Source organism: Vulpes vulpes, chromosome 2 (assembly GCF_048418805.1).
Source record: "Vulpes vulpes isolate BD-2025 chromosome 2, VulVul3, whole genome shotgun sequence".
Classification (NCBI taxonomy): domain Eukaryota; kingdom Metazoa; phylum Chordata; class Mammalia; order Carnivora; family Canidae; genus Vulpes; species Vulpes vulpes.
In genome coordinates this window covers 29,935,855-29,960,213 of record NC_132781.1, presented here as the reverse complement: position 1 = coordinate 29,960,213, position 24,359 = coordinate 29,935,855, and the positions used below count along the sequence as shown (strand labels likewise).

Sequence of the window (24,359 nt, the reverse complement as noted above, 5' to 3'; positions counted from 1 at the left end):
CCCTAGTTACAAGTGAGATTAAACTTCTTTTATATGTTTATTAGTGATGTTTTTCACTCATAAATCTCTTAGCAATATGTTTTAAATTCTCATACATATTTTTGAAGTATTTTTTGCTAGTGATTCCTAATTTGGTGGCATTCTCCCAAATACGAAAACAAAAAATGTCTCTAGACATTGCCAAATGTCATCTAAGGCAAAAAAAAAAAAAAAAAAAAAAGACAAAACCCCACAAAAAACCCAAAAAACAAAGCACCCCCAACCTTGAGAACTACCGCTCCAAAAACAAACACTATTTAGCAGTTTGGTGTATAATTTTCTACATTTTTTCTATGATTATAGCACCTATATATTAAATATACATAAATTATGTATTTATTACAATAATGAATTATACTATATACAGCATTGTATGCCTTTTAATTAGCAATAATCGCACCTTGGATAAACCTCATTGGCTATGATACTGCCACTGCACAAAGCTTGTAATGTCTTTTAAAATTATCAATATATTATAGCTTTCTATTTTGTACATTTTAACATCTTTTGTATGCTTTTTAAAACTGCTGTAATAGTGCATTAGCATTCAAGTATATATACTTCAAATTTTGAATGTAACCAAACATTGTATAAGTAAGTCCCTTTTGAACTTCTCCCAAGAGGTAATACCTGTCATATATTTGGTTAATATTCCTAAGTATTTTATTATATAATATTTGATATAAACTAAAAACTAATATGTAAAGGAGGGCAATAAAATAAAAATTCCATGAATCCATTTAAGAATTATAAAACTGCCAAGAGTGCTGAATTCATGTCACTACATACTTCTCTCCTACTCTACAAGAGGTAACTACTACTGAACTGTGGGATTATCATTCCCACGTGATTTATTTTAAAGTTGGTCACATACATAGGTACCTCTAACGTTATTTTGTTTTGCTATGTTTCAGCTTAAAAATGCTGCAGATAGAATTCTGAAACTTGCTTTCTTCACCCTACAGTGTGGTTTCATCACTCATCCATGCTGTTATATGCTATTGTAACATCAGCACATTACTTTCAATGATAAATATCTGATTAAATGAATATGTCACAATTTATTCATCCATCCTCCAGTACATTGGGGTTTTCTGCTTACTGGCAATGCAACAATGAACATTCTTATACATATCTACTCTAGCACATGCATACAACTTTCTTTAGGGTGTATATTCAGGAAAAGTATTGGTAAGTCTTTTTTTGATTGATTGTAGGACTTTTAAAAATATTTTGGATGGCAATATTTTATGTTATGTGTGTTATAAATATTTTCTCACTGTTTTAGCATATTTAGCATTTTTACTTTTTTATATTCTCTTTACGGAGTTCTTTATGGACAGTTCCCAGGCATGTGTGCATACCATTATTTCACGGTTTTATAAATATATATGATGAGGTGCGTGGGTGGCTCAGTTGGTTAAGCATCCCACTCTTGATCTCAGCTTAGGTCTTGAAGTCAAGAACAAATTCAAGCCCCTTGTTGGGCTCCACGCCCAGCATGGAGCCTACTTTAAATAAACAAACAAATTAATATTAAAAAATATATGATGAATATTTTAAAAATAGTTTGAGTTTTGTATAAATGGTACCATACTGTATATATCAATATGTGACTTTTTGTTTTAATAACAAGATTTCTTGAGATATAATTCACATACCACAAGGCTCATCATTTTAGTGCATAGTTTTGAAGCTTTCACTATACTGACCAGTTGGGCATCATCACCACAAACTCTAGAAAATTTCCATCACCCTAAAAGGAAACCTTATACTCACTAGCAGTCACTTGCCCCTAGCTACAGGCAACCACTAATCTGTGTTCTATCTCTATGGATATGCCTATTCTGGGCATATCATATTAATAGACTCATATTTGCGGCTTTTTGTGTCTGGCGTCTTTCACTTAATGTTTCAAACTTTATCTATGTTCCAACAAGTATTAGAACTTTATCCCTTTTATAGCCCAATACTAACCTATTATATGTATATACTACATTTTGTTTATCCTTTTTAAGTAAAAAAAAAAAAAAGAAAGAAAAAAGTGAATCAAGAATAAAAGTGAGAAACCAGATATTATTATAAAAATACTAGGTAGATCATAACAAATTAGAAGCTCAATGGTGAAGTAGCAGATGGCTGCAAAGACACAGTTAACAAAGAAACAATGTCTCAACTCAAGTTAAAACACTAGGCAATAACAAGCATTTAAGTTTGGAAGAGGCTTATTAGACTTAAAGTATCATAAAAGCGGGATCCCTGGGTGGCGCAGCGGTTTGGCGCTTGCCTTTGGCCCAGGGCGCGATCCTGGAGACGCGGGATCGAATCCCACGTCGGGCTCCTGGTGCATGGAGCCTGCTTCTCCCTCTGCCTGTGTCTCTGCCTCTCTCTCTCTCTCTCTATCATAAATAAATAAATAAAAATTTTAAAAAAAGGAAAAGTAGCTTTAAAAAAAAAAAAAAGTATCATAAAAGCATTGTATGTTCAAAAGAACCGTGAAGATTTTGATTAACTTGCCACTGGGTTAAATATACATGTTAAAATTTTAAGGTAATCACTAAAAAGAAAAAAATAACAAAAGAAAGCATAATTTCTAAGTAAGTTAGGGGAAAAGAAGTAAAATTCAAACCCACCAACCAGATAGTCAAACATAATCAAACCAAAGAATACAACAAAGAGGGAGGGAGAAAGAAGTGGCTGTAAGAAGCACAAAAAAATTATTTTAATAAAATGGCAGAAATAAATCAAAATGCATTATAATTAAAATTAATTATAAAGTATATGGAACAATGGGAACTCTTACTTAAGACTAGTGGGAATGAAAACGTGCAAAACTACTTTAGAAAACAATTCACCAATCCAACAATTATTTTCTGAGCAGATACTAATGAGCCATGCGTTTTTTTAGGAACTGGAGAAAAAGAAATGAAAATTTTGGCAATACCTCAAGTACCACTGAAGGTAAACAAACACTGACTTCATAATGTTTTAGTAAATCAATTCCTAAAAAACCATATAATGAGGGGTGCCTGGTAGCTCAGTCAGTTAAGCATCCGACTCTTGATTTTGGCTCAGGTCGTAATCTCTGGGTCGGGAGATCGAGCCCTGCGTTGGGCTCTGTGCTGGGCATGGAGCCTGCTTAAGATTCTCTCTCCCTCTCTTCTGCCTCTCTTTCTTCTTCTCTCTTTCTCAAAAAACAAAAGCATATAAATGATAAACTTGAAATTTAGAGGAGAGGAGTATATGATCAAAAAGAAACAAACAGGCAATATCACAAATTCTGATTCTTAGCTGGGTGTTGGGTACAGGTGTGTTTATTGTTCTTTAAACTGTATATGTACAATATAACCATTCTGTGTTTGATATTTTCATACAAAGAAATAAAAACAATTTTACAAAAGCAATGCAAACAAAACACCTATCACAGAAGGTACAAGATGTCATTATTATCATACTAAGTAATAATAAAATTACAAAATGCAATCAGCTACAATGGAAATGGATCTATAGCCAAACTTTAAAGATTTATTCTGGATGAATACAGCATGTCAGTGAGGTAAGCTCATAAATTTAAATGGGAAACAATTTATTTTTGTCAAAAAACAGGTTCCAAAAATTTCTTGAATAAATAATGTCATCTTTTAACCTTAAACAAAATGCAAATTTTTTAATTGGACAAATAAATGCCTTAGCTCTTTCTAATGTCTGAATGATGAATTTTTAAAATGTCACTTCTTTACAATACTCGTCACATACTGCCCAATCTAATACAAAGAACATCTCATTAACTGTAATCAGACACTGGGTATGCCATCGCTCACTACTGCTTTCTTCAAATGTTACAGAAATGGCAAGAGGTAAAGTAAATATCAGCGAAATGGCATCTGTATTCCAAAGCATCCTTCTCAGGTACAAAAATACGGATAGCATAGAAGCACAATAATTCTTGGTTTTTAAGCCAGCTAATAAACTTATACCTATTTGCTGTATTTACCATGCCTACTTATAAGTTTAACATTAGGATTAATGAGACCCATAGTACTCATAAAAATGCTTTAAAAATATAGCACTGAAAATAACTATGGTGAAATTATTTTTAAATATCTGTATATTAAATCATCCTCAGAGTATTTGTAGAAAGAGGCAATCCATTTTTCAGACAAGGAATTAAGTAGTTCAGTGTTAGAAATAACTTTTCAGTATATCCTGATACAAAATTGTCTACTTAGGCTAGTAAAACGGGATTTCCTGAAGACAATGCCATATATACATATATATTGACAGGTAATTTCCTTCAGTAAATTTTAACTTCTCTGTGTTTATTAAAAATTGGTACCAAGTAGGCTAATTATTTAATAACCACATGATCAGTCAACACCTTTACCTTGTGAAATCTTATTATAACACAAATTTCCTAGATGCTACGTGTAATATATTTATAGAAGATAAAAGAAAAAGCAAATTTTATTTCATTCCAAATATTTGATCACATTGGCCTTCTGTTACTGAATAGTAAAGTATGTTAAAAATATAATAGATAAGAAAATTGAATCTGTTTACAAAGGAGCAACTGAAATAGAAATATTTCAAATGGAATGATACAAATATTACTACATTATTATGTAACCAAACAAAAAAGGAAGAGTAGCTTAACAAGTATCTGGGTAGAGAGGAGCTAATTTGGATTTTGGAAAAAAATTCTTATTAAGATACCATTTCAAGCTCTGAAAACAAAAGAATGCTCTACTAAATAAAGTCCCTAAATATACTCTGACTAAAAGCAAGAAGATGAATTGAATTAACACAGAATGTAGGTTGCCTTTGTTGTAAAACTACCATTTTATTTTTCCAGAAAAATAATTTATTTAGGCTAAAAGGAGGACCAAAACCCGGAAATTCTGAGTCAACAATTCAAATTTCTCAGAATCAATACAAATGTAGATGATTTTCATATCTCTAAGACAATTAATTAGATTTTTAAAAAAATCACATGCTAGGAAAATTTAAACCAAATAAAGGAACAAAGGCTGCCAAGTGAAGTCATTAGCTGGATAACTTTCTTCTTACCTGGAGAAATAGTATTACATCTTGGATGTTTAGAAATGCATATTAAAGCAACACCATTAAAAAACAATAACTTATTTTGTAGGAATTTATAGACATTTTTAAACCTCAAATACCCTTTTTTTTTAAAATGTTAATATTAACTAATTCTAAACCTTGGCACCATCCTGAACTTATATTTTAGCCACCAATAAAAAGAGAGTACAAGTTAGCAAAAGACATTCAGGATTTTGAAAACCTAAAAGGAGATATCTTAAGTATCTAATTAACTGGAAAGTTTAATGAGCTCAAGTCAAGTGTTTAAACAGTGGTAGGTATACTGGATATTGTTGTGAAGAAACTTTATCTTGTTGTCAAAACAAAATATAAAAACAATAGTATAGTACCACAAAGTGATGTTAAGTGCTACAGATGTGCAAAATAAGGCAGTATTGGCCCAAATGATAATAGTTAGCAAAATCTGGACACAGGAATTGCAACTGAATTAGGATATGAATACTGGGTAAGATTCAGGTTGACTCTGGAAAGAGTATATTTTGTAGGATTGCAAAGGTACGAATATGGGAATAAATGCAATGTGTTATTTATTGTAGTGTGCATTTTCAACTCTCTCTAAAATGTAAAAGAGATTATCCATGAAAACTGACAGGAAAGTAGAAACTATGGACCTGCATATTTCTGTGGTGAGCTCCCAGGTCACCTGATAGGAAAAGCTCTAAAACATTTTTCTACTTGGTCATAATTCATTCCGTTTCCTTTAATTTTACATTGTATAACATCACATTTGTCTTTTTTTTTTTTTTTTTTTACATCACATTTGTCTTATTCCTACATAGGAGGAAACTGATTAATTTGGTGTCAATTTAGGCTACAAAAAGTTTTATTTCTATTTTGTACGAATGAGTTGGCTGCTCAACTCAAACATAAATAACTAAAACCCAAACTGCCATTCATTTAATTGCAAATAAGTAATGGCTTCAGTCTTTCCTTTATCCTCTCAAAGAATGAGAACACTTCCTTACTGTTGTTTGATGGAAGAAAAATGGAAACTTAAAGTATTTACCATTTCCAGTTTCTCTGCCTTAAGGCGAACAGAGGGATTTAGGGAAATCTTCTTTCCTTGTGGTCCATAATTATCAGTCCATGCAGGGGCAATATCTAAGAGACAACAGGGTGCATGTTAATTGGAAATTTAATTGGAACAGAACTTTTCATTTGACAGGATGTGTTCTGGGCTCCTGCTGTTTAAAAATAATTCTGGCTAATCAGTTGGCAGATTTCACTTTTGTTTTCATGATTTTTTTTTTCTTTAAATCTAAAATGTATCATATAAATTAGCTTCACTTGAGCACTAAAAGACATAAAATATAAAAAGAATGTCCAATTACGCATTAAATCCCACGGAAATATTAATTTAAAAAGACAAACATACATCTCACCACTACCCCATCATTACAATGCCTTACTAATTGTAAAGTGAAGTCTTTTTTCTTCTGAAATAAGTAAAATCATATTAGGAATTCAAAAAGATATGTCTTTCACTGGCAAAAGTGGTTTTGTTACATGAGTTCTAAAGGTACAATGGAAAAACTCATAACTGCAAACTGTTTCAAGTTTGTGCATAAAGTATGATACACACTAGGAACTTCTGGAATCCAAAATCCTATTTCTTACTTTACATTAAGGTTATGTTTTAAGGAGCATAGATGGACTTCCAAGAGTTGAGTTTCCTATACCTCTCACTTAATCCTAACACCTTCTCAACCTATACTGATTAGTTAGATGAGCCTTTGTCCTTGTTACATGAATAAGAGAACAGATGCCAACAAGGGATTAGATCTTGAAGAATTATTTGCTTTAATATGCTGCAGTTTGTAAAACAAATTCCTGTAATTCATGTCAATCCTTGTATCTAAATTGTCACTATTCTAAATACACTTCTAAATGATATTTTACTAGTTCTACATAGAAACAAGAGGAAGAGAAAAAACTTTTTGAAATGTCACATCTTTATGCAGTGTTTTAATTTTTTTTTTAATTTCTCAGAGCATCTGTCTCTAAGTACAAAATGATTTGCATTCTCTTTCTTAAGAACATAAGAAGCGCATATGAAAATAAATAGTCTTCCTCTAAACCTTTAACACATCCTTAACATTCTATGTAAAATCTTGAATATAGCTTATAGGTGTCAAGATCATAAAAAAAAAAATGGTTACTGACTTTTAGCTTCAAATGGAGTCAAACCTTGAGAGTGATTTTAGTATAATAGAATTTTACAGTTCTTTTTTTTTTTTTTGAATTTTTACAGTTCTGATAAAAGCAGCAAAGTCTCTTTTGTCATCATGATACCTAATTGTTAGCCATGAGGCAAAAAATAGTGTGTGTGTATATATATATATATATATATATATATATATATATATAAATTTTTTTTCCTCTTAAGAAAAATTCTGTGCCAAACCTACAGTGTGACACAAAAGATCAGCATGGAGTAGAGTGGTATAGAAGACCAAAGAACAGAGAAGTCAAACTTTATTTTTCATCTTTAATGTTTGGATCTGTGAGGGCTGACCATGACCTTCAGCTTGGTGCCTGACCTGCAATTAAGGAACACATACTAGGTGGACCCAAGCTAGCCTAATTATGATTTCAGACCAATAATCCTAACCTGGGAGTGAATTACTCAATTCAATTTTAAGTATGTGGAAGGACTGGGGGGTGGGAGGGAAAGGGGGAAACACACGGCATCCACTCATACTGAGGCATGCATTCTCACTTATATATATTCCTACACCTAAGCATAAAAATTTGCTATGGTAGCAGTGGAAATAACAGCAGATCAGCTCTTAGCTATGCTTACTTTTAGCCAGGCAGGGCACTAAGTACTTCATATAGATAAACTCATTAAGCTTTACTATAGCCATAATAACATAAGTGTTATTATTCCCATCCCAAAGATGAAGAGATCAAGGCTCCAGAAGGTAAAGAAACTGGTCTATGATCACACAGCTAGTAGGTGACCATGTCAGGGTCGTAGTCTCTTGTGATTCCCAAAGCCTTTATTTTTTAAATGTTGTCCGTATCTTTCACCATGTTTTCTCATCTGTAGAATAAAATAGTGCACCTTACAGGTACTGTAAAGGTAAAATAAGGAATCACAGAAAACTACTATAAACACTATAGAATATTGTTTGTTTTTAAGTAGGCTCCATGCCCAGTGTGGAGACCAACATGGGGCTTGAACACACGGCCCTGAGATGGAGACTTGAGCTGAGATGATGAGCCACATGATTAACTGACTGAGCCACCCAGGCACCCCTTGAATATTGTTAATATTAACAAAGAGAGATATTTAGACAGGGGATTTCATGTAAAATTACACTAACCTCCCATTTAACAACATGCAATCATGGCTTAACAAAAACTCACTTTCTTTCAGTCAACCCTCCCCTAAACCTATACCTTTTAGCCAAACCTTAGGAGGATTTGTGCATAAATCTGGCATGCTTTGATGATTCAGAGTAGCTTGACCTGAAAAGCTGCTCATAGACAGACAGCTTTCCCCATTTGCCGGTGACACCTCTCAACACTGGCCTCAAGCTCTTGATTTGTTCCTCTCTGGGGGAGTGAGGATTTTCAAAAGATAGCTTATTATTCTCTTGGATCTTCTCTTCTAGTCTTCTTTTTAGGAGAAGAAAGGGAATGTTTTAAGAGGACAGGATCAAAACCATTTGGTTTATATGGTGAACCCTTCATGGATATTTTCCCCCCATCACTATTTTGTTTCAGTTATAAAACCTTAGTGTGGGAGGATTACAGTTCACGTTCTGGTAAAGTTAAAGTAATGATAATATTTCTTCATGCAATAATTCTTTACCAATTTTTTTAGGAATGTCTTTAGTATGCTTTTAGCTCACTTATAAACTCATGCATTAGTCAGCTTATAGCAATAGTAAACAACTCCGAGTTCTGAATCAGAAATTTATATAATAGAATAGATTAAAAACATATTGAAGTATTATGTAGATTTCAAAATTCTAACCAGTTTTATACTTTGGAATAATTCTGAGATGGGAACAGGGGTAAGATTTCCCTTAATTCAGCTTATTTCTGTTGAGGTTAACATTAAAACTTGTTTACATTTTTTGAATAAATACCAACTGGCTAAGGGGGTTTAGATGTGACAGTTAGGGGTCTAATCTGGGAACAATCTATAATTAAGTGCTTATCACAATGTATATAAGTTACCTAGAGATAATTTAGAGTTGATTTTTTTTTCCCTCAGAAACATCTGGCCTACCACATTTATGTGAAAATTAAAAAAACAGGACTAACTCAATGCTAATTTTACCCTAGAAAAATGTTGTTTTAATTGCATTTTAATATTTACTTTTCACACAGCTCACTCAAATATATTTTTCAGTAAATTATTTTCCTATTACAAAGTATAGCACTGTTTCTTTTAGTCACTGATGTAGAATTTACATTTTATTCATTACTCTGGGATCTCTTTGCTCTAATCAGATCTGCCTCCTACAGTCACCTGACATCTAGCTCATCCTTTGTTCTATACTTTAGCTCATGGTGCTTCCTTCACTTAGGAAGATCTCTTTCATCCAACCATTGATGTTTACCCCTTCTTTCAAGATCTGATGTTTGATTTTTGCTAAGAAATTTCTGCATGTTGTGACAAATTCTTTCCTATGTATTAGTTTGGGGGACGAGGGGAGGATGAAAAATTGAATTAAAAGATGGGAGCTTTGGTTTCTGCTCTAAAAACAGCCTCTAGGGCTGCCCTGTTGGCTCAGCGGTTTAGTGCTGCCTTCAGCCCAGGGCGTGATCCTGGAGACCCGGGATCGGGTCCCACGTCAGGCTCCCTGCATGGAAGCCTGCTTCTCCCTCTGTCTGTGTCTCTGCCTCTCTCTCTCTCTCCCTCTTTCTCTCTCTTTCTCTGTATCTCTCATGAACAAATAAATAAAATCTTTAAAAAAACAAAAACAAAAACAAACAACCTCTGGAATATCACCTGAGCTACACTCTAGTCAGTGGGTTCTGTGATATTAACAATAATAACAGCAAAATTTACTGAGCATATGCTATGTACCCATTACGATGCTAAGTGCTTCATATGCATGATCTCACTTAATACTCATAAAGATCCATGAGGCAACTATTTCAAGGTTACACAGCTAATAAGCTAGGAGCAAAGAAAGGAACTTTCTACATTTGCATTCAGAGCCTGTGCCTTCCCTACACCACACATGGGCCACTTCTTTCCTTACACACTTTGTTCACATCTTCACACTGTGACAAGATAGTATATTCCTTCGAGTACAGAAACCACCCACACCCTGCTCTAGTTAACAGAGAACACTGCAAATGGTAGTTATTCAATAAAATAAACACATACATATATGCTTTCTAATCTGAATAATGAAGTTTTTTTTAACCCCATGCTTCATTTCACCATAGACTATTAAGTATCTCATGGAAAATATCCTAATTCCTTCATAATTCCCATTGAACTATGTTTTCTTTGTCCATGACAAGACTCAGTAAAAGCTTACTAAATTAATAAAAGACTAAGAGAAGCAATGAGCAGTTAAATTACTTTCAAAATTAAAAATATGTTACATAAATGTATCCTCACCATTGTTTGCATCTTTCATTTATCTTTTTTTCTCACATGTGTTCATAGTTTAAAATAAAAACAATACATCAAGAGAATGGAAATTACGTAAAGGAGATATACTAATAAAGTTTCTTTTTTTTTTTTTTTTTTTACTAATAAAGTTTCTAAGAGTCAAAGAATCCCACTAAGTAAAAGGGCATGTAATTTGTGCTAGAGCTTGCTAACAACCCTCTGGTAAATACTGCTCCAAATCAGAGGAAACTACTCTGGAATCCACTATAAATTCCTGTTAAGTGTACTGCCTATGTGGTGTGTCCTGAATGTTTGTATCCTCCTCAAATGCATATGTCAAAATCCTAACCCCTAATGGTGATGGTATTAGGAGATGGGGCCTCTGCAAGAGGCTTAGGTCATGAGGGTGGAGCTCTCAGTAATGTTCTGATAAAAGAGACCCTACAGGTCCCTATGTCAGGACATGATTTGAAGTCTGCAACCTGAAGAAGGCTCTCACTGGGACCATGCCAGCAGCATGATCCTGGATTTCCGGCCTCCAGAACTGTGAGAAATACATGTCTGTTGTTTATAAGCTAGTCTGTGATATTTTGTTACAGCAGCCCAAATGGACTAAGATACTATGTAACTCATGCTAATTTGTCTTTATTTTGCAATTCTGATAGAGATTAATGCTTTAAAAATTAAAATATACAGGTAACACCTTGCATTATAATTTTTAGACATGTAATTAACTTTTCCTTTCTATATGCACTGGTTTTTTTTATTATTGTTGTATTTAATTTCTGGACATGATTTAAAGGGAAGGCTTTTTTCTTGATGTTTGAGCCACTAATAGATACTTTGCTGTTTGATAAAAATTCTTTTTTTATAGGTGGCTTAATTAATACTTTATTGTTTTAAAAAGTCAGTAAATCATTTCATGGTGATGATAACTAAGAATATTCAATTCATAATACTGATGTTCTTTTTTAATTTATATCTATACAATCTCTTAAAAAAACCCAAATATATCTTTTCTTAAGCTATGCTCCCATCTATAATTTCTCTGTAAGGTGCATTTAATAAACCTCACCAGTATTTCACTAAAAGGACAAGGCAACCTAATCTTGATTTTAAGAAGAGTTTACATGATTTGATATCCACACTTCATTGATTATTACAGCTTCATAGACACCATTATGATAATGTATCTTAAAATTTAAACTCTTTGTTCAGAAAAATTTCTAATAAAAGACATAATCTAATAGGGACCATTGAACAATACATTCATTTTGCTCTTTTATTCATTGAAGGAAAAAAGGCATAATGCACCCTTCTTTAAAGTCTATTAAGTCACATTATGTACTCCTCATTGAGAAAGGGTAATTGAAAGAAATAACAGTAAAAGAGGAATTAAATGTGCATTTACCTGTATTAGACATATCCGCAGGGCTGTTTTCTGAAGAAGTAATTGGAGTCTGTTCTGTTTTCTTGTATCCAGTTTTTATCTATGAAAGAAAAGGAAGAACATGAAATGTCATTTTCCAAAGTAGGTCAAAGACCAGACTAGAAGCTCACGTTAACATAAAAAGAATGGTTTAAGAGATTAAAGCAGCGGTCCAAAAAATACAAGATCTCTAAAATTTTGGTATATTTATCTCCAAACAAAGCATTTCAGAAATAAAGGTAACAACTGCTTTCAGCTCTACCATGTCCAAGAACAGCAAAATATAAGGCCATGCATCTTATCTTTGAAAAGGTATTATAACCCCAAATAAAAAAGTATAAGGGGCTGACAAAATCTTACACTCTGTATCTTATTAGCAGATACCTGAAACTGAAATTACCATTGATAAATTTTATTCCATTAACTAAAAGCCAACCTGAGTTTCCTACTTTGCTTTAGTGCTAACATAATATTTTAAGAGTATATGCTCTATTTTATCTTTGATTTGTTAAGGCATTGTAGCAATTAGTAATCAACTGTCAATTTCGATGTAGAAACTCCCCCTTCTGTGTGACTGTACTGGGGTGAACTAGGTATTAGCATGCACACATAAGGGAACCATATCCACCTACACTGGGTAATTAGGATTAGCTTCACTGTGCAGGAAAAGAGGTAAGAAACAAAAGGAAGACTGCCTGTCTTCAGTCAAGCAGAAAACAGAAATAGTAATAAATTAAACCATATTAGAGACTTTCTGAAAATAAATATGACATTCCTAACACAGTTTTGAGTGACACCTCGGCATATCTCTGTGAGGCCATTCCTGATCCTGTCTTTCTGAACAAAAGACACACGACTTGAAAAATTATACTACTGACAGCACAATAGAAAAGTCTTAAACAGAAAAAAAAGAACTTTCAAGAAAATACCAATTGTTTTTTAAATACATTATCAAAACTATAATTCCACATGTATATTACAAACATAAAAACATAAGGGGGATTTCTGGACTGCAAAAATATACAGAGAAATGTTAAGATTACCTGACTAATGTTAAAAGAAGATAAAGTGGTATCTGTAGTTTGGGGAGTGGATGAGGTCTTTGGAATTAGTATTTCAGGGGGAGAAGGAAGAAGGCTAAATGTCGAGGCTTGAGGTCCATATTCTCCGGAAGCTTGTAAAAGGGATGTACAAGATGGATTTTCTAGATGACTGCCATCAGATTTTTGTCTTATGAATGCTATCTCCCAAGCAGATTCTGACCTAGCATTAAAAAGAAATAATTTTATGGATATAGTATAGATACAATACAACTGAGTTTTAAGATAATGTTCAAGTATTATTAAAATGTATTTATTTTAGGAGGTGCCTGAGTAGCTCAGCTAGTTAAGTATCTGACTCTTGATTTCAGCTCAGGTCATGATCTCAGGGTTGTAAGATCGAGCCCCACATTGTGCTCTACCACTCAATGGGGAGTCTGCTTGGGACTCTCTCTCTCCCTCTGCCTCCCCCTACCCCAACTCATGCATATGCTCTCTAAAAATAATAAATGAATAAGTAAATTTTAAAAATACATACTTATTTTAGGGTCTAAAGTATTTAAATCTCTTAAGTCACTATTTTTGAGGAAACATGCTAACTCAATCTATCTTATGGATAGGATAGTTACCTCAACTTGGCTCTTGTAATTATGCTTTTTGCTTCTTCAAAGGATACACCAATCATAGATTCCTTGTTTATTGAGACAAGTTGATCTCCTGGCTTCAAACGTCCATCCTAACAAAAGTAGTAATACATATAAAGAAACTGTTTTAAAAGAAACTAATTGATGCATCTAAACCAAAGAAAAAAGTTAGTGAACAGTCTCCTAAAGAATGAGTAAGAAGGGGACGCCTGGGTGGCTCAGCGGTTGAGCGTCTGTTTTCAGTTCAGGGTGTGATCCCGGAGTTCCAGGATTGAGTCCCACATCGGGCTCCTGTGGGGAGCCTGCTTCTCCCTCTGCCTGTGTCTCTGCCTCCCTCTATATATCTCTCATGAATAAATAAATATTAAAAAAAAAAAGAGTAAGAAGAAAACCTTGGACAAAGAACTTCGATAGCAAAAAGTTTTAATTTTAACTAAGGCCTGGTTTGCTTATATACATGAATGGAATGGGACAGTCTCATGTACATGTGAGCTAAATTTGCACACGAAAAATCCTGAAAACATACTTGAAGACATAGCCCAGTACACCAGGAAAAGACTTGTTTTAAAAGCTTGGTACTGGGCAGCCCAGGTGGCTCAGCGGTTTAGTGCTGCCTTCAGCCCACGGCCTGATTCTGGAGACCTGGGATCCAGTCCCACATCGGGTTTCCTTCATGGAGCCTGCTTCTCCCTCTGCCTGTGTCTTTGCCGCCGCCACCCTCCCCCCATGAAAAAATAAATAAAATCTTAAAAAGAAAAAAAAAATTAAAGCTTGGTACTATGAGATAGATACAGCTCTGACTCTGTGATAAAGTCAGTCAAATAATGCTAGCCTATTTCAGAATACAAGACTTACTCACTTACTCACTTTAGTTTCTGAGCATTCTTGAATCTCTCATCCCACCAAATTGGTAAGGTTAACTCCACTGTAAGACTTAAAATTAGTCAAGGATCCTAATTAGATTGATCCTACCCATATTTCAGCTGTTTACTGGATCTGCTGTACCTCCAGTGACTCAGGCCTAGCTGGTTATACATACAGCTTTAGTCATCTCCTATTAATGATGACCACTTATAACCAGCTGCCTTACATTGTCTGCTAAGATCCAGCTCTGGCTGTAACTAGCCTAACTGGGTAAGACAGTCTATTGATTACAAGATTTAATGGATTTGGGGGATCCCTGGGTGGCTTAGGGGTTTAGCGCCTGCCTTTGGCCCAGAGTGTGATCCTGGAGTCCCAGGACTGAGTCCCATGTGGGGCTCCTGGCATGGAGCCTGCTTCTCCCTCCTTCGGTGTCTCTGCCCTTCTCTCTCTATCATGAATAAATAAATAAATCTTTTTTTTAAAATAAATAAATCTTAAAAAAAATATTTAATGGATTTGTTTGATAAGTTTCTCAGTCTTCACCTTTTTTTTCTTAATTCAAAGTGGAAAAAGAATGAGCTCTCTTCATTTTCAGTTCCTAAGACAATGTCTCAATTATCATTTATATACACAAAGACAGCACTATTTCTATAACTAGGGAAAAAGCGTATATGGTTAAAAAGCTAGATTTTCACCCTACTGGCATTTAAGGAAGTTCCACAAATTCAAGGAAGTATCTTTCTTCAAAGCCATATTTAAGATATATCCCTTGGATATACTGATTTTTGATCTGTATATCCATATACATAATAATGGTGATTTCATTACTTTGCTGCTAAATAACAATAGTAACTTTTAAAGATTACTTATTAGAGAGTGAGCATGGTGAGGAGAGCAGATGGGAAGGGAGGAGGAGGGAGAGGGAAAGAATCTCAAGCCGCCTCCCCACTGAGCAGGAGCCTAAAGGGCTGGATCCCATGAACTTGAGATCATGACTTACATGGAAACCAAGAGTCAGAAGCTTAACTGATTATACCACCCAGGTACCCCCTAAATGTCTTTTTTAAAAAACAAAAAATAATTTTGAGAGATGCTTGGGTGGCACAGTCAGTTAAGTGTCCCACTCTGGTTTTGGCTCAGGTTGTGATCTCAAGCCATCAGATTGAGCCCTGTGTTTGGGTCCACACTCAATGTGGAATCTGCTTACGACTCCCTCTCCCTTTGCTTCTCTCCCTGTTCATTCTCTTTCTCTCAGACAAATAAATAAACCTTAAATAAATAAATAAAGACATTCAGTGCTATTGTTGTGCCTAAGATTGCGAATCGAGAAACCACCAAGGAGCCGACACCAATGCAAGCGCACAAGGGTTTATTAGCAAGCTCGAGCTTGGGTCCAAGTATACCTGACACAGTGGAGCAGGGACTTGGACCCCAAAGTGGGTTACAGCTGGGTTTTTTATAGGCTGGTCTAGGGGATTTTCAGAAGGGGTGGAGGAATTTCTCAGTTCTGTTTACATTCTGATATGGGGCTTTCAAGGGCATTGAGCTCTGTTCTCATTCTAATATGGGACTTTCTACCATGGGCATAGGCTCTGTTGTCTTTCTGATATGGGATTCTCTGCTGAGGGCAATTCTGAGCTCTGTTGTCTTTCTGATATGGGATTCCCTGCAGAGGACACTGAGGAATTCTGCAGTTTTCCCCCCGTAAAGTTCAGCTCTTGGGGAATCCCTGGGTGGCTCGGTGGTTTAGTGCCTGCCCTTGGCCCAGGGTGTGATCCTGGAGTCCTGGGATCAAGTCCCACATCAGGCTCCCTGCATGGAGCCTGCTTCTCCCTCTGTGTCTCTGCCTCTCTCTCTCTCTCTGTGTGTCTCTCATGAACAAATAAATAAATCTTTAAAAAAAAAAAAAAAGTTCAGCTCTTATTCACAGGGGCCTAAACTTGTGCTAATGCTAAACTTTAGGTGGGATGGCCTTAATTTTTCTTGGCCTCCACACTATCTCTAACACTGAATATAGGAAGACAAATAAATATAAAATATTTATCAAAAAATTTTATAGAAACATGTTATTTCAAATAGTATATAAAAGATATATCATCTAAATGCATCATGACTTTATGACCCTTCTATATTAAAAACATTATTTAAAAAATTAAACTGAAAAAGGGAATTTGATTTTAAGATATTTGGAAATTTATATTTTATAAATATAACTAGCAAAGTCAGAGAACACAACCCGATTGCTATATTCACAAATGATTTCTCCCCCCCTTCCACTGATAAACGTATAAGGAGTAAAACACAATAGTAATTCTGGAAAAAACTTGGCAGTATGGAGGGAGTATCCATCATATGGATCCTACATATTCAGTAAAATGAAAATGCTGATTTTGTTAAGATTTTACAAACACAGTTCTATATTGCCTGGGCCCAAACTTTATTACAGAGTTTGGTTACATATGCATTTAAATCAACTCTACCCAGACATACTTAGTCACTCACGTACATTGGCTTGTAATTTGATACACAAAATTTTAGTTTCAGCAGTTATTTATTCAAGGTTAAGATGATATGGCAACAAACAAGAGAAACAACCTTTTTGCCACAGGCAATAAGATAAGGCTAATAATGGAGAAGAATGAACAAAATCCTAGAGTGCTTATTTCTAAGAGGAAGGGTGGGGAGTGTGGGGAATGTGATAAGGAATGCCTCTGTAGCTTGTAAAATTTTCTACTTCTTAAGTGGTGAACTCTAAGCAGATTCATAGGTATTCATTCTATTATTATGCTTCATTTACATGTGTCAAATATCACATAGAAAAGAAACGAGGGGTGCCTGACTGGCTCAGTTCAGTAGAGCATACAACTCTTGATCTTATGGTCATGAGTTCAAGCCCCACACTGGGCATGGAGCCTACTTAAAAAAATTTAAAAGATAAAATAGAAAAGAAATTTTCCATTTCCCAAAATAAACAGAGCTTATAACATCTGGCCCAACAATGTGTCTAACTAGCTGAATTATATTTTGGTTCCATATTCCAAAACTGTATTGGAAATAAGTGTCAAATAGAGAAATTTTTAATCTAATTTTAAAAGAAAGAAATAAAATTAAATATCATTATTAAATCTAGCTCTGACCATTTGGAACCTAATAAATAATTCCTTATTAGAATCACCTTTACTAAAGTAAAGATGAAATTTAATGGCTATACTATTATTCACTTCTATCACAAAGCCTAGCAACAATTTAGGGGAAAAAAAAAATGGAGAAAATGAAGAAAGCACCGTTTCACTAGAGCAAAGCATATAAAGGACACTGACAAGGAAAGAAAGGATTTTTTAGAATCGAGTGTCGGATAGTAAATAATAGTAAATATTGTCAATTTTTTTCATTTGGGCAGGAGTCTTCTGAGGCAGTGGACAGAAGTAGAAAGATCACGAGGTTTGGCAGCTAGACAGACCTGAATACAAATTTGAGCTCTACACTTGCTAGCCAGGTGTTCATAAACAATTAGAGAGAAAGGGGCTGGGGGGAGGCACACAATCTCATCCACAAGAAATACAGAACTAAATTTAAAATTATTTGAGGTAGCTCAGCTCCTGTGTCCATATATCTTATACAGACCACAGCCAGCTGTCAGGGTTCCAGAAAAAAAGGCTGCAGAAAACAGAGGTAGGCAGTAGGGTTTCAGCTGATCTACTATCTCCCACATTCTCCTCTGAGACTGTACAGTATTAGCAGCACAGCAGAAAAAGTTCTCATGAACGCAATATAATGTATTTAATATTAAAGTACACCAGTGTACTGAAGTGGCATTTTCCAGCAGGACAAGAGTCAGAGAAGAGAGGAAGAATAAGGCTTCTGGTATTTATATGTATTTTTTTCTTTCTAAAAAGTATTTAACGTCGTAGGTTTTTTTCCTTTGCCTCCTAGAACAAGATCTTAGCTGATCATGTGAATTTCTGAACCTGTTTTAAAAGTCAGAACCTGCAAACTCAAACAAAGCTATTTCTGTAAGAGTCTGGCATTCAAACCAGTGAATCCTGCCCTAGTTGGATAAATGCATATGTGAAGATACTAACTTCGGGGACATGCTGAAGCCTCTTCCACACTGTCTGGGTTCTGATTCAGCAGTTACTGAGTGAATGTACAACACGACAGGCAAGATGTCAAGCACTTTCATAGTCTGTGTTCTTTCATATCGACATTTACAAAAATGTTGAAAGTACTCCTGACCATTTAAATGGTTGTTAAAAACTACCAGTGCTGTTCATTTATAATGACCATTATATAGTTTTCTAAGTAACATGTTAGCTTACTACCATACCATCTATACAGCCTGACTCTGATTTAATGAACTCTTTTTCCTAAATACTAAGGAATTCTCCTGCAAGACTTCTGGTTCCTTTTCCGTACATTCAGGAACTGTCAACTTCTTCTACTGCCAGTTATTAATGTGAATTTAGACAAGTTGCGCAATCTGTATGAAACTTCATTTTCTTTTTCTTTTCTTTTTTTAAGATTTTGTTCATTCATTTGACAGAGAGAGACAGAGTACAAGCAGGGGGAGCGGCAGATAGAGGGAGAAGCATGTTCCCCACTGAGCAAGGGAGCCCCAGAGACTCCATTTTCATAGCTGTAAAGTGGAGATAAAATACCTGTCATACAAACTTGCTATTAGTAATTAAATAAAATACATAAAATCCTAGCACACTGTGGGTGTTAAATAAAGGAGAGTTGAATCAAAATTTCATGCCTGTTGTAATTTTCACACTGATGGCAAATTTAATCTTGTTACTTCTCAAATTAAAATTTGAGTTAGGAAAAAAAAAATAAAAAAAATAAAAAATTTTTGAGTTAGGGACATATGGGGTTAGGCAGGGAAAGATAAGCGAAAGGCCCAGAGTCAGGCTCCCACAAATTCCAAGGACACTGAGATGCAACAGAGATAAGGCAGCAGAAATGTGGTAAGGACATAAATCTGGCCCTCTAGCTCCAAAATATTAGGAAGTATCTTCCTTTGACATCTATCCTGTAATCACTGAGACTCAATTCACACAGTGAATGAGTCATGTCATTCACTCAAGATGGCAAAAGAAATCTCAAGGCCATCCACTCCCTACTCAGGTTTTTCATAAAGGGCCAGACAAAAAGCCCTCAGTGGCAACCTTGCTGGGACCCTTCTCAGTTCTGAGAGCTTTCTCTGTATCTGCTTAATAAACTTCTATCGCTTTACTTGCTCTCCTTTGTCCAAAAGATTCATTCTTGGACTCCATGAGACAAGAACCAAGCCCTCTTGCTTCACCTGTAGGGGCGCTTGGGTGGCTCAGTCAGTCAAGTGACTGCCTTTGGCTCAGGTCATGATGCTGGGGTCCTGGGATCAAGTCCCACATCGAGCTCTCTGCTCAGTGGGGAACCTGTCTCTCCCTCTACCCTATTCCCCGTCTCTGGAAAAATTAAAACAAACAAACAAACAAACAAAAAAAACCCCAACCCTAATGGCTGGCCATGCATAGGAAAAGCTGTATCTCCTTAACTTACCAAACCCAGCACAAGAAACTAGCCACAACCAGCTTTTTCTGGCCTCACCATCTACCTTTTCTCCTCATCATATAAATTCTTCATTCTATTCTCAGAAAATGTTCTTCAAACCAGCTCTGGTCTTCGGAACCCTAATGCTTTTACACATCCTAATCCCTGTCTAGAATGCCACCACCAACCCCACCACTTCTCTGATAAACTCAAACTTCACAGTCAAGTGCAAACAAGTTCTCAGTGGTAAGTTTGTCCCAACTGCCTGGAATTACTACTTGTTCCTCTCTCTCTGCTCCAAAAGCACTTTTTACTTACCTCTGTTTTTACTTACTTTGTACTGTCCCTTTTGTTTACACATCTTTTTCTCTCCCATTAGAGACTAACTCAACAACTTCCAAACTAACAGCACTGATTATTTCAGCTGGCCAGAACCATGTCTTTTCATGGTTGTCTCCTTGGCATAGTGCCAGGTACATAATAAATGCACAATAAATTAATCAGGGCCAGGAAACAGTCTGAGGAAATTAAAGTGGCTCTGACAGAAATAATTAATAGCAAAGGAGAAAAAAGAGTGCCTTGTAAAGTAAACCTTCTTGACCACTACTTCATTAGTTCTCATCAGTGGGACTGGTTTCTTTACACCGGAGGCCTTGGTCCCAGTTCCAGGGATATGCTCAGCATATCCTGAAAATACATTTCCTCTGAAAGATAAATATGTCCTACTGCAATCCTTTGTGAACAATGACTAGCCACTAGTATCTATGTCTGTGTGATCATTGTCTTTACCTATGGAGTTTGACCCCCCAAAAAAAAAAGTCCTGAATTATTTATCATATTTAAGATGACACTGACTGTAAGATACACTATTATTTTATGTATCACTAAAAGAAGAAAATGCTGACAATTACACTATGAAATTGATTGTAAGACTCATCTGATAGAGCTTATATGTACGTGTTTTAATATATGTCATAGAATCAGCTAAATGAAATATGAAATATAGTATTAGGTTTGAAGAAAAGCTTTTGATTACTGCTTGCTTTCCTTATACTAAGAGCAGAAAAACCAAACAAAAACGTTTGAAAACTTCAAAGAAATTTCGTGTCCAGAATCTAACACAATGGGCCAGTGAAGAGAAGTACTTGGTGTGGAGCCAGATGGTGGCAGTAGAATAGCAAACAGGCAGATTAGCAACTCTCAGAAAGATGACAGAATGACCAAGGGATTATTCATTCATAAATATTAACTGAGCAATTAGTATGTGCAAGGCATCACACTGGGGATGAAAGATATCATTGTGAATAAAATCAGAATCCTTGCACTTAGAAAACATACTATCTTATGTTTTAGAGTTGATAAAACAATCACAGATATGGATGTGTGTTTACAAACTGAGATAGGTGATATAAAGGAGCACATGTAGGAAAAAAGATATGACCTAAACTGGAGGCACAAAACACATTGTTTAGGAATCAGTCTTTGAATAGATATTTGGAAGCAATGGTGGTAAGGGCATGGGTGTGTTCCCAGTCAAGAGGGAATAGCAAATAAGAGTTTCCAGGAACTGAAAGACTATCACTCTGGAAGCATAAGAGTGGAGAGTCAGAAAAGTATAAGGCAGAGGTCATGTTATACAGAGCCTTGCAGGCAACTGAGTATTAGTAAGATAGGCTGCGGTGGGGGTTGGGTGGATATACATGGTGCATAAGAGCACACAAAGCTATTGTGAGGTCAGTTAAAAAGCTATGTGATGCGGGCACCTGGGTGGCTCATTTGGTTAAGCATGTGATTTTGGTTCAGGTCATGATCTTAGGGTCCTGGGATTGAGCCTCATGTCAGGCTCTCTGCTCAGCAAGGGTCTGCTTCTGCTTCTTTCTCTTTCCTTCTGACTCTACCCCTGCTTGTGCTTTCTCTCTCTTAAATAAATAAATAAATAAATAAATAAATAAATAAATAAATAAATAAAATCTTAAAAAAAAAAAAAAAGGCGGGGGTGGGGTGGGAGGGCACCTGGGTGGCTCAGTGGTTGAGAGTCTGCCTTGTGCTCAGGTCATGATCACAGGGTCCTGGGATCAAGCTCCACATCAGGCTCCCCGCAGTGAGCCTGTTTCTCCCTCTATGTCTCTGCCTCTTTCTCTGTGTCTGCCATAAATAAATAAATAAAATTTCAAAAAAAAAAAAAAAAAAAGCTATGTGATGGTGGTAGAGGTCAAGAAGACTAATGGGTTCAAGAGATATTTATAGAGTAAAAAAAGTCAACAGCACATGTTAATAAATTGGGTATGGGTATTAAGGGAGAGCAAATAGTTGGGATGCTTTCAGGTTTTCTGACTATGCAAGTGGAAGATGTCATTTAAGATTGAGAACAGAGGAAGAAGCTCTGTTTGGGAAGAGATGAGCAGATGAGGGTGTGGTGTGACTATCATGAGTCTTGCCTCAGATATAGTGAGTTTGAGATGCCTTAAGGAGATCCAAATGGAAATGCTGACTAAGCAATTGGGTATGTGGGCATAAAGCTCAAAGAAGTGTCTAAGCCAGAAAAAAGTCTAAGATTGAACACTGAGGACTCCAGACTGATACGGTACTGGCTGGTGGGGTACAAAGGACCTCGGAGTTCTCATATTTCTTTAACTCAGGACCTAATGGATTTGTTCTCCTGCAATAGGCTGCCTCTAACACTTAGAGCTGGGAGGATCTTTCCTTCTATTTCAATTGGAAAAAACGTTTCAAGATGCTCCAAGTTTGAACTCTGAATGTGTGTTTTTTTTTTTTAAGATTTTATTTATTTATTCATGAGACATAGAGAGAGAGAGAGGCAGACACATAAGCAGAGGGAGAAGCAGGCTCCTCAGGGGGAGTTTGATGCAGGACTTGATCCCAGGACCCTGGGATCACAGCCTAAGCTGAAGGCAGACACTCAACCACTGAGCCACTCAGGTGCCCCTGAATGTGTTTTTCAAAGAAACATGGTGTTTTGGTCACTGACCCAGTACTGTTTTGTTTTTTTGGGTTTTTTTTTTTTTGCCATTAGAGAACACTCACGCATTTGTAAGGGGGTGATGGTGGGGAATCAGGCAGCTAACCATGATTAAATAAAGATTCCTTCTGAGTTCCAGGAGCCCCCTTAACATATGAAGTTTGGAAATATAAGTGTTATATAATCCATCTATAAACTTGAGGACTGCCTATATTGTTAGCTCTGAAACAATATACTAAAATAAAATTAGAGCAAGTGAAAGCACTCCTATGCATTTAAAAAATATTAAGTTGCTCAGCTTAGGAACTTAGTAAGGATAATCTTATGAGCCTGTGTCTCCTATTGTATGAATATATCCACTATGCAGAAATTTTGTGCAGATTAGAAATTTATTAATATAACCTAACAATATTTAGAACACAGTAAATGCTATTAATAAAAACATTTAAAAATAAAATTGCATTGATTTGTATTTGCATTGATTTGTATGTGCATATAACTCTCCATCTTGAAGAAGCATACAAAAATAAGTGTAAGTATTATAAACCTAGTTAATCTTCTGTCTCTACCTTTCTCTCTTTTAGCTGTTTTCTTCAGTTGGATTTGACCAGATACTGTCCAGGCACATTAATAACTCTGTGCTGCTCTCTAGTGGTAAATATAGAATATAGTTCATTAAATGCTTTTTGATAACCTTTCCAAACAATGAAATTCTAAGAAACACCAACAAGAGAAAGTATTTAAGTATAAATTTGCAGTCTGCTACCACTGATAACAGATGAAGAGTTAGAATCACTGCTATCAATTTATTATTGTAAGATTTTATTTGTTTATGAGAAAGAGAGCAGGAACAGGGAGAGGGAGAAGGAGGCTACCCAATGAACCAGGAGCCCGATGAGGGACCCAGGGCTCAATCCCAGGACCCCAGGATCATGGCCTGAGCTGAAGGCAGATGCTTAACTGACTGAGCCACCTAGGCGCCCCCCAATTAATTATTTTAATTACAAACATTTTTCATGGGGATAAAAAGCTCCTTGAAGGAAAGGCCTATCTTTCTAGTGCTTGCAGGATCTTTCACTGAGAAAGTCACAGTGGACATTCAGCTAGTATTAAAAATTAAAAA

General features: G+C 35.6%; 1 protein-coding gene and 1 non-coding gene across 7 annotated transcripts in view; both read right to left on the bottom strand.

Moving 5' to 3' along the window:
* Nucleotides 1-24,359, bottom strand: part of STXBP4 (syntaxin binding protein 4) — a 159,838-nt gene that overhangs the window by 117,009 nt on the left and 18,470 nt on the right. For 3 of the 6 annotated variants that reach the window (XM_025995962.2, XM_072747505.1, XM_025995964.2), the window contains exons 5-8: nt 13,846-13,952; nt 13,220-13,439; nt 12,159-12,237; nt 6,167-6,261 (exon numbers count right to left, since the gene is read on the bottom strand). In XM_025995962.2, coding sequence (XP_025851747.1) covers nt 6,167-6,261; nt 12,159-12,237; nt 13,220-13,439; nt 13,846-13,952 — 501 coding nt within the window. The remainder of the gene's footprint in view (nt 1-6,166; nt 6,262-12,158; nt 12,238-13,219; nt 13,440-13,845; nt 13,953-24,359) is intronic. The other 3 variants (XM_072747503.1, XM_072747504.1, XM_025995966.2) reach the window with 2 other exon arrangements.
* On the bottom strand, nt 345-484 carry LOC112918180 (U4 spliceosomal RNA). The gene has a single exon (XR_012000199.1). It is a non-coding gene; the product is annotated as a U4 spliceosomal RNA (small nuclear RNA).